At 46.1% G+C, this 11,357-nt stretch overlaps 1 protein-coding gene across 1 annotated transcript; it reads left to right on the forward strand.

Moving 5' to 3' along the window:
• The first annotated feature begins 880 nt into the window (after positions 1 to 880).
• On the forward strand, positions 881 to 9,084 carry LOC142577747 (uncharacterized). The gene is made up of 5 exons (XM_075687202.1): positions 881 to 1,029; positions 3,241 to 3,350; positions 7,717 to 7,743; positions 8,853 to 8,921; positions 8,981 to 9,084. Exons 1-5 carry the CDS (start codon positions 938 to 940, stop codon positions 9,022 to 9,024), a joined length of 342 nt encoding a protein of 113 aa, XP_075543317.1. The 5' UTR covers positions 881 to 937; the 3' UTR covers positions 9,025 to 9,084.
• Positions 9,085 to 11,357: the final 2,273 nt, after the last annotated feature.

The raw sequence follows: 11,357 nt of genomic DNA on the forward strand, positions 1-11,357 counted from the left end.
TCGAAGAGCCAGCGAGACATTCACCCGTGTGTTGCAAGTGGCAGGGGCTAACGTTGCTCGGAAGCCTCTCTCCACCGTCGCAAGCCTCCTCCCTCGTCCAAACGACCACTGTCCCATCGAAAAGGGCGCAGTGCATTGTGTACAAGATCAACTTCCGCGTTGCATATTCTCGAGACTGCAAGCTCCGCAGAAAGAATTCGTGAACACAAGAATGACCTTCGCCACCTAAACAGAGTACGCAGTGCGGTTGCAGAATACTGCGAGCTTTTCGACCACCAGATTAGCCTCGATGGCGCATTCGTCTTGGAAAGATAAAACAACCACCGGCGGCGGTTCCTTTGAGAATCATCGCACATACAAAAGACGCCGGGTAATACCAATCGTTCGTCAGGCACACTTCGTGCCTTTTACTCTCAAGAACTCCGAAAAGTCTCCTCGCGCCTGTCAAAGCGTAAAAAAAGAAACAGGAGGGGGGGGGGGGGGAACGCGCATATAAGTATTCTGCTACGCCTCACGCCACGTCACCACTGAAGGAGCCGTTCCGGCTCCGAAACTTCGGTGTTTATATTTTATTTAAAATAAGTTTTGGCTGGACTTTTCTTTGCTATTTTATTCAGTTGTCCCGAACCAGGCAGATATCTGCGGAATGTTTGTCTTTAATATACACACCTTTAGTGGCCCTTTAAACCCCGACTGGCTTGGACTCCTCATTCTCAACACGCTTCTCAAAAGAAACTAGGTAAATTCTTTGGCGCATTCTAACTACTTAGGAGTGATTGCCTTAGAATTTGTTATCTTAATCGGTTGGCAATTTTCTCATAAGGACCAAAGACGTGATGGTGCGTTCTAAAGACCATCCCGGCTACTGCAGGTTCTCAGAGTTGAAGTCCCAGAAGCACCCGTGCGGCCTGAGCACTTCTCCGGCTCTGAAGCGCCCATGGCCGCATCCACACTGCCCCTCAACTCCGAAGTGCCCAGAAACAACAGGCCCACACAAGTTCTACGCCACCCGCGCCCACATGCCATGCCGTGAGTTCGGCTAAAGGAAACGTTCAGCCGAATCTGGAGGGAGAGGGGGAAGAAAAATGTAGGGTTAACCAGGTAAACTGGTTAACGAGGTAAAAGGAGAAATAAATTGAATGATAATTCGTGCGCCCGCACTCGACAGAGCGCTTCTTGCGCATTCGAACGTGGTGCCAGCAACTCCAGTCATCTTTAAAAAAGCGCATTATAGAAATGTTGGCTTTCCATACGGATGGATGCTGACGTTCAGTGTCACTGTGCCTTTTATTTTCTGAGACTCGTTTGTCGGCCAAACGGTTTAGTGGAGCACAAAGATCATGTTTTTAAGCATCAAAGAAAGAACATATGTCCGAGTATATTCTCGATGACGCCGTCGCAAGAGCGACAGTTACACTATGCAATCTCCATCACTCAGATAAGCAAAAAGTTTTTTTTTTTTTTTTGATAACGGCGCGCTTCCTCCCCGCCTTCCTGCCTGGCACGCGCGAGATACAACCGCCATCCTCGGCTCACCCTCGGGTCATTTCACTCGCGCACACGGCATACAGCGCGCGACCACGATGTGTGGAATTTATACGGAACATCACGGCAACGACGTGATGGCCAAGACGACGGCAGAGGTGCGCCTGGAGTGTCCCCATAGTTGCCATTGCAATAACATAACAAGAACCACTTAGAAATGATTGCTGAATCAGTTTTCCGGGTCTTCTTGCTGCTTTTAAGTGAGCCTGACCACACGCGCATCTGAGTTCGTCGTAATATCTCCTTTGAAAGGTCAAATAGGAACTAAGGACTTCAGAGGGGAATTTCAGCTTTTACATCTATTACCAGCCATTTTATAATATTATTTCACATGAAAGCCGAGCTACGAGCCGTGTTGCACCGCGCGATGCTGAGCAGACGACGTTCTGTCGCGGGCGCACACACATGTGACAGAGACATGTGGTTTGCGTGATCACGGTCGTGGTCACCTGGCGCTAGCTGCAACCTTCCCCTGGAGTGCTACTTTAATATTGAACAAATTATAGGTACCTTTTCTCTTGTTATTGAACGCAATTTTCCATTCGTGGAAAAATACTTACTACTCCATTATTGAAACCACGTTTTTTAGTCCGTCAAGTAGTTTGCAGTTCGTCAAATTGTAGGTACCTTTTCTCTTGTTATTGAACGCGATTTCCCCTTCGTGGAAACCTATTTACTACTCCATTATTGAAACCACGTTTTGTAGTTCGTCAAGTAGTTTGTAGTTCATCAAATTATAGGTACATTTTCTCTTCTTATTGAACTCGAGTTCCCCCTCGTGAAAACCTATTTACTACTCCATTATTGAAACTACGTTTTGAAGTATGTCAAGGCGGAGTATTTCGCAGCTATTCTTCCAGCACACAAGACAAGGTCTTCAAAAGCGTACGCATATGAGCGACGTACTTCAGTCTAAGTTGAAACTTCCCAGACGGCCAGAATAAGTGCAGCATCACTGTATTCCTTAAGTACAATTAAATCACTGCACACGTTAAAACAGTTATCCGCGAATTAGTCAGAGGTGACGCCTTAATGTCATTCGTTAACGCAGCAGAGGTCATGTGGAAATATGGTGCTTAACTTCAGTGGCCAGTAGCGTACCAGAAATATTTTAGTCGAGTCACTGTGTTTGTTACAGGCATTAGCTATGTACACGTGAAAACAAGATTGAACCAAATTTACGAAACGTCGAGCGAGACGACCCTGCAACCGACGATGTGCTGCACTTCGTATGACTTTCGAAAACTGCATAGAAATAGTTATCCTGAAATTTCATCACACCGCCTGATAAATGCCACTTACTAGATATCTTACAGGTAATTATAAATAAGAAAAGGCTCATTAAACGAAAAAGTTGCGTTCTGTTTTTTTCCTTTACGATAATTTGCTCTGTTGAGATCATCCTTTGCCGTGGAAGAGAACAGCGATCCGAAATTATCATAATCCATACTATTTTACCATGTAATACTGATTCATAAGCAGCGAGTAAGCCTTGCTGACGTCATACAACGCCCTACAGCAAAGTGTAGCCGTATGTATATAAGTGTGATAACATAAAGCACTCCGCAGGACAATAGCCTAGACGAGAGGCAAGACGCTAAGCCCCATTCTACTTTTCTCCTTGCGAACGCGCCAGGACTAAGTAAACCGTTGACGGCCAACGGCAATCCTCGTATACTTCTCTTCTGCATGCAGAGCCATTGCGAGCCCACTGTGTACCCGATGGTGCTGCGCTAAGATCAGCATGATATCCATGGCGATTATGTCCCTCTTCGCTGCCTTCATGATTTACGCATTCAGGGAAGGTGAGTTTGTTATTACGTAGACCTTTACCTTAGCGCACTTTCTTACCCGAAGCGTCGGCCGCAAGGAGTGTATTTTGACAGCATTTTCGTAGCCAGGTGCGCGCGCGTATTTTCCCGCGTGGTATGCTGTGAACGATGAAGCTCACTGCAATATACGTTTTTCTTAGCGTACTCTCCGCTCCAGGAATTGTCTGGACCGTAACTCGAGAGCGAATATTAGGAGGTGTGAAAAATGCTGCAGTAAGAAATGGTAGACGGCATATGCGGTTAATGTAGCTCTGGTTACAATGAGCTTTTTTTTTGCGTTCTAGCAAAGAAGCCGAAGAACTGTGCAATGTTCTTTCGATATAGATGCGTTTAAGAAATTTTGTGGTATTCTCAAGCAAGCACCGGCCCGAAGCTCTCTCGACTCTATGATGATGATGATGATCATTTATTGTTATCCCATTTCAAAAGGGTTAGTCACACGCAATCACATTGCCTGCTTGAGCTAATCAGGTATGCTATATATGCTTTTCAGTCAAGTATTTTGTCTACATCTCTTTCATCTTTCTTTTTTTTCTGATAACTTCTACGCCTACCTAATTGTATCATTGTATATGCCTGTGACGGATCCGGTCCAGCGCCGTCTGTCGACTGGAGAGGATACTGCACTTCGAGAATGCTCCAGGGTGTTCTCACTACCAGAAGTTGCTCTAGAAGCGCACCTTCTATCCGGTGCATTTGTGCAGATGCCGTGCGCACCTGGCTAGAGAAGTCTCGCTCAACAAACGCCGTGAAGTGCCGCAATTGAAGCGAATGACCCCATCAGTCAGGTGGTGGCACACAGGCTCGAGCTGGCTGCCGAAGGACAAAACGTTCCGGAGCAAATATTCGCAACAAGATCAGGCATTTGTCTGCTGGAGGCAAAATGCGGAGGCAAACTCGGCACATCTTAATCGAATGCAAATTTGTTCATTCCGCGAGTCCCCTAGATAACGTCCACCTCCCAGCAGGGCTGGGATTCAAAGCGTTTGGGGCCATTAACCAGTCAGCAGTCGATATAAGTTAGATGCATTTAGAGTTGCGGTGGCAGACAGACATACAGACAGACAGAAAACATTTAGGTCCTGAGGTACACTACTGCTCAAGGCGGTAGAACAGCGGGCCGCTCCCGAGTCGGGACGGGTAGACCGAGCCTCACCGCCCTGTCGCGGGCCCTCTGGACTGCCCTGAGTTGATATAGAAGGTCTGAGCTCCTGAGCATGGATCTAGTAAAGTTTTTCTTCCTCCGCCGGGTTCTTCTTTCTTGGTGCTTTCGTTCGTTCTCGGCTTTTCCTAAGCTGCTGCACTGTTCTCTGCTTCGGTATTCGGGGACTAAAGATGCTGGATGTCAATAATTTGAACTGAATTTATTTACAGACAGACATTAGTGGTTACAATGCGTATATATTAAACAAGGAAAGCGAGGTCACATTAACGAATGCGGCTGAGCAAAGGCCTCGGGGCAGTCCGTCGCTCCGATCGGGCACCTGACGAGATGAGTCCGTCGTCTCTAAAGTCTGAGACCACACTCTTCTCAGCCGCGCACATTCTCACCCCCAGCCGGGAACCATCTCGCCCCGGGCTGCGTAATTCGCACTGGCGGTGGCAGCCGCTCGAGGCACCCGAGCCGCCCGCGCCGCCTCGGCCCGACCCAAACGCTCCCCAATGACTCCCTTCTCCAGGTGCGACTACAGCGGCTCGCTGCGCGAGTTATCGCGCTCGCGAGAACCAGTGCGCGAAAAGCCCTGCCGCTCCCTTTTTCACCGAATAGCGTCCGGCCACCGCCTTCCCAAAGCAGGCGCTCCCTGGCAGCGGCCCGGGTGCAAGCCAACAGTACAACATTGCAATGCAACAGATACGCAAACACAGGGTGCACCCCAGAGAAGTCGAGCAAGCACGCACTTCAACCAACCAAAAAGAATGCGCACATGAGTTTAACCAAGGCGAACATTCACAGCGACCTGACAGAGCTCTATTCCTCTTCGGTCGTGCGTTGAGGACCCTGTAATGAGGGGCACTGCCGGAGCATGTGATCTAACGTACAAGCGGCGCCACACTCTCGGCATGTTTCATTTCATTTCATTTATTTACTCTCAAGGCCGTACAGACATTACAGAGAGGAGCGGCAATAGAAAAAGAAGAAAAAATGGCTAATGACGCAGCACATGATCCCAGATAGCCGACTTGAACACACCATGATCTGTGATAGTGACGATGGAGACGGGAAGACGATTCGAGTTTGACTTGTTTTCGGAATGAAGGCTTCGAGGTATAGATTGCTATTACACTGAGGCACCTCAACCTTCATTCTATGATCAATACGGAATGACAAATGGCTCGGAGGTGAATAAAGTGTCATTTTTAGGTCAGTATTACTGCAGTATATCTTATGAAACAGGCATAAGCGGGAAATTCGACGTCTATTAGAAAGCACAGGTAGGTCAAGCTTTTGCTTCAGGCGAGAAACGTTGGCTAAGCGATAGTAGTTAGAGAGGATAAACCTAGCTGAGCAGTTTTGAACCGATTCTAAGGACTGTGTTAACGAGCTGGAGTACGGGTCCCATATCGGTATCAAGGTCTTCAATGAACTGGCTGTGGGAATAAAGGCTAGGGTGTGACCTGCTACGAAGCATGCAGAGGGTAGATCCCTGTGCTCTAGAGAGCTTCATGAGGCAAGAAAAAAAAGCAGGGAAGAGGACCGGATCCATTACAGGCATAGGTAATTGTACAAGGTACAAAGGTTCTAAGAAAGGGAGAGAAAAAAATAATACTATGTAGAGAGAGAATGCTAGATTGATAACCTTCAATAGTTACCTATTAGTTCAAGCAGCCTAGCTGACTACTAGTAACCGCCCCGTTTCGAAGGACATGCCAACAAATTATCTTCATAATCGTTAAGTCCGGGTGAGCCTCGAGCGTCGCAAAGTTCGAGAATACGGGAATAAATCTAGCCTTGTTATCTTGTAAAAACAGCAAACGCATGCTCCAAACAGTGGAGGAATGACTATATTATTGCAGAGTGATATTAATTCACAATGGAGCAGCGTTTTGAAAGTGAAGAACTTGAATATACTTATACTTAAAGTGTGAATCGAATGTCTTTATTTTGATAGTTTCCTAGAAAAGTTACTAGAGGGCATTAGTGTCTACGAAAGGTACTAGCGCGGTGATTCATCAAGCATGGGTGGGAACGACTGGCGTGCATGGATATTCCCAAAACTTTGTCCTTGTGACTTCAAACGGCTAAGTGACTTTACGCATTGATCATTCCGAGCAAACGTGTTGCGTTATGAATGAAACAATTCCCAATTATTATTCATGTGTGCGACTTATTGCCTTGCTCTGTCTAGCAACCTGCGATTTCTTGCAAATTTAGAAAGCTAAAGCGTTAAAACAGCGCCACGTGAACGTCTGAAGCCACAAGCACCAATATTAGACGAATCCGTGTACGGTGTACCACCCACTATTCCAATTGCAGCTCAACGATCTGAGCGCCACTATCTCTCTAGTATTGATGAAAGGAAATTCTACTTTCCTTCACGTGGAAAGCAGCGGAAAAGAAATGAAGGAAGCAATAAAGCACGACAGGAAAAAGAGAATTTTCTCTCGTGTGTTTTTGTTTCGCGCTCCTCTTCTCAAAAATAGAATACCAACTAGCATCCTCCTAATGTAAGACCCCCTTTATACATGCGTCGAGAGCGTTGTCATTGCAGTACCCTAAAGCTTCCGGTTGCACACTTTGCATCTAATTAGCCATACTTTTTTCTGCTGCATGCGTTATGTGTGCGTTCGTCCGCTTGTCTGCGTGCATGTCTGCGCGCGTGAATTTGCGGGCGCCAGTGTGCGATGTGCTATAATGTCAGGAACAGATACCATGCCCGGTACCTATCTGCCCACACGTATCTTTTTCTTCTTACGAAACCCCCTAGTGAAACCAACATTGGCTGTGGAGCACAAGTGTCCGCAAGTGAAACTTTGTTTGCGAAATGTTTCATTGTTCAACCGGTAAATTTACCGCAATATTTACTAAGTAGATGCCGGGGTCTCTCGGCACCTCTGCCTAAAGAAAATTAAAAGCCTATTCTCCATGCGTTTTAAGTTTTTTCTTTGTTTAGCTTTTATAAATACGTTTTGTCACTCACTCACTTGAAAATTTCCTGCACGTTCTGGAGCTACGACATTGAGGAGAACGGCGACAGTCGCGAAGCTTGCTTACTCTTCAATTTGCTCACGTCTCTCTACATGAATTGGGCATTTCTTTATCATGTATGCTGCCACTTTGTCCCGTTTGTTCTCTCTCACCTCAGCCGCTAAAGAGTTCCTTGTGTCATCGTGGTTTCAGATACTTTCGTGGATTTAGTAAACTGGGGTAAGCATATATTGTTGTTTCTTATTGGCTTTCAGCGAGTGTTGAGGAATGCCCCAATAAGCCTGTCATGGCGCTCATTATGAACCCCAGTGGCGTGCCTTTCAAACCGGCAGGGCCAACTGTAATCCCTTGTAATCTTGCAATATATATTTCCAAGATTACAAGAGCGTGATGCCGACGCATGTTTTACCTTGAATACAATATGACCAAAAAACAATAAAGTCAAAATTATAAGATTACTAATATTGATTGTTTACTGATTCAGGCAGCGAAAAGGAATAGCTTGCCAACTGAACATTGTACAGAAGAGCGAAAGCTATGAGATGGAGTTGAGCTGCCAGTCATAGTTTCAAAGCGTAATATCTAAAATAGTGTCTATTGAAAAAATTACTAAGCTCAATAAGTAAGACAGGTTTCATAACTCTCGCATCTGACAACAACAAAAAGTGGTTACTGTTATTTTATTCATCAGTGTGAAAGGGCCTCAAGCAACCATTTTTGTAAATTGTAACTTCTAGTTCAAATTGCGCGAATATCCCGAAGTTGGAATGCATCATGTAACCGCGCAAACAACAAGGTACAAAGAAGGAAACACACAAGACAGGCATGTTCCCTTCTTTGTCCCTTGTTGTTTGCGCGGTTACATGATGCATTCCTATATAAACCACCAACTAGCCCGCCCATCCCTGTTAAATATCCCGAAGTCCCGAGTGCATGTTTTCTGCTGTCTTCATGTTTTCCGAATGTTTAAGGTTCTGTATGATGGAACAACTTGCCGACACAAAAGTGCTTCTTGGTCAAATATCCCTCTGAGAGATTTCCTAATTTCTTTTTTTTAAATCTTGACCATACAGAAACCCCTGGTAAACAGGCACAGAACATTGCATGACAAACCTAACAAATTGACGGGACTTTTTCGGAGGCGCGTCAGTATTCCACGTTCGGTGTCAAGGGTGTTTTAGCTTGGATCGCGTCAGGATTCATTCTAACCGCTCGTTACAACATTTTCTAAGAAAGATTGCACACAAGCACTTCTATGTGCCGAGCTTAAGGTTCCTATGTTATGTTCAGGACTGTGAATTTGCACCTGTTTGCTCGTTTTGCTACAGCGGCAACGTGGAATACTTCCAGCATCAGAGCAAGGTTCGTAGTAACGCAGGCTCTCCTTCCGGAGGCAGGTAAGAGGCGCCTTCTGGAGCACGCTGTACTCTTCTGATGGCGACGTCATTGTTTCCAGAAAACATCACGGAATCCGGCATTTTCAAGCGGAACGTGCCTTGAAGGTGCTGTGCTTACTTCTTGGCGTAAGAACCCATCAAGAATGAAATAAAAGGATGTCCTTTGTTTTCATGCAACACACTTTCATGTTGGTAGTTCTTGTGTTTCTAAGTGTGCCACCCCTGCTTTATAAAAAAATACAAGGTCACGCACCCTCCCTGTATTAGGCATACTGACCATAAAGCATTCTTTCTTTAAATCTGCCGAATTTAAATCCTTGAGTTGGTTTAGCATTCTCTTTGCAAAATATTTATTCTTTGTGCGAAAAATGTACGAGAAAACTAACTTACGCTTGCAGGGTTAGATAATTGGGAAACAGTCACGTCTGAAGAGGACTTCAATTTTTATTCTTTTTGCTATGACATACGGTCGTAATTCTATGCGCACGCAATTCTACTTCGTAAGAGACAGCTTTTCTTCTGTTGTAGGATTGCTGGTACTCCAAAATAAAAAAAAATAATGACAAAAATCAATATCTTTGACATTCAATCGTGCTTGGAAGTGTTTGGTGCCTAATGGGCAAGCAAGGGCCTGTAGCACGTACAGTTCTCTGATTTTGAGGCGGAGGAAAGTGCTGTTCTTCCCGATTCCTCTGACCTTTCCAAGTTCGTCGCCACTTCCTCCTGAACCTGTCTGAGTGCAGTCACATCAGCCGTCAATAATCGCTACTGCTGAGAACCCATTGTTCGATATTTTAAAGCCCGGCATCATTCTTTAAATATTAACTCAGAGTAAGCCGAGGTTTAGAAAATTTCGAGCTTCGAACAAGCTCGGAACCGGCGTGTAATTTTGAAACCAAAGGCAAGGGCCATCATCACAAGGTATACGTAACCTGCGCACTGCGCTGTAGAGAAGTTGCAACGATATAGCAGCGAGGCCCTCCCGGCTTATGTCGGGCGTCGCCGTATACCTCGCCGATAAAAATTCCCTCTCTTCCATACAAGCAACGACGTGCGGCCGAGACATATGTGCATCGAGGTTAAGATCTTCGAGCCACTCGCTAACCGCACACCGAGAAATAAACATCGGGGCAGAAGGACCGGCAACCCGAACAACTGGAGCGCTGTTTTGGCACGTGCAGCAGCGAGACCTCCGTCTGATCTCGCCGTTGCGAACGCAAGATTCCAAAAGGCGTGCGTGACGGTATGCGACTGTTTGTGCGCGAGTCGTCGAATATTTCCGCGCAGCTCGTCGACTAGTGTAACCACTGTTGTTTAAAAGGCGAAAAGAAGGCATACACGATACATGCATCAGATATCCCGGATCTAGCCTTGATTTGAACCTTTTCAATCCCTAAGCATATTTCCACAGCCGGGTAGTGTTGAAACGCTTATGTTTAACTTAAGAAGGGTATAGGGCGGGACGCCGTAGATACGGCAATACTCACATGTACGTCCAGCAGTGATACGCACGCCCTTATGCACGATTAGGCATTTGACAATATGAATACCGATGTTCCGAAGGTACTACCATACAAGGGAAGATTACAATGCACAATGTGAGTGAATGCATTGAAAATTTGCATAAAATACTGGTATTCGTTAAGCCAATAATTTTTTTTCGTTTTTCAAGAACATAGAGTATTCATGTAGCAGAAGTGTTGTGGAGCTAAAGACACTGTAGGCTCTGCCGCAGTCTGGTAACACACAATAAAGCTTGAACATATCTTGTTTATCTTTATTATCTGTGCCCAGTCACAATAAAGCTACAGTAGTCGAGTAATTAACCAACTAGCTCATCAGCAACTACTCGCAAATCAATAAAGATGCGCTACATGGCGCAAACATTCACTATGTACTCTCTTTTCACACGACCGCATGCTTGACGTTTCTCCGTACGACCTTTCGCGGCCAGTGCTGCATAGAACTAACCGCAAGGGACACATCCTCGATGGCACGCGTTTACCATCGGCAGCCCCTTCAAACTTTTGCTAAGCCAGGCTTTTATAAACCCCCACGAGCGCAGACCGCGACATCCGCGAGCTTATCTGCGTGGCTGCAGCGTGTGAGGGGCAGGCAGGCACTTGTCTCGGTACCGCGCCAGGGCGAAGAACCTTGAACTGGTTCAGCCGAGTCTCTGCGAGAGCCCTGAGAAGGACGAGATAGAAGCCGTGTCGGAAAACACAAACAAATACGACGAAAAACGTCGTCGCCGAGGAACCGTTGAAAGAAAGGGGCTTGCGTAAGTTCGGGAATGTACACACGAGGCGGAGTACACGACCGTTTCAAGTTCTTAATATAAGCACTAAGCGAAGCGACACGGAGGCAGTATGAGCAAGTTCCCTCGGAGTATGCGCAGCCACCAGACTGCGAGTTGACATCGCCACGAGCGTTAGA

The sequence above is a fragment of the Dermacentor variabilis genome, chromosome 4, assembly GCF_050947875.1.
Source record: "Dermacentor variabilis isolate Ectoservices chromosome 4, ASM5094787v1, whole genome shotgun sequence".
NCBI lineage: Eukaryota > Metazoa > Arthropoda > Arachnida > Ixodida > Ixodidae > Dermacentor > Dermacentor variabilis.

Bases quoted from the DNA above. Each gene is read 5' to 3' on its own strand.
- LOC142577747 (XM_075687202.1), top strand. From the start codon at position 938: ATGGCCGCATCCACACTGCCCCTCAACTCCGAAGTGCCCAGAAACAAC. The intron at 7,744-8,852 runs GTAAGCATATAT...GTTTTGCTACAG, and splicing joins CGTGGATTTAGTAAACTGGG to CGGCAACGTGGAATACTTCC. The intron at 8,922-8,980 runs GTAAGAGGCGCC...CATTGTTTCCAG, and splicing joins GGCTCTCCTTCCGGAGGCAG to AAAACATCACGGAATCCGGC.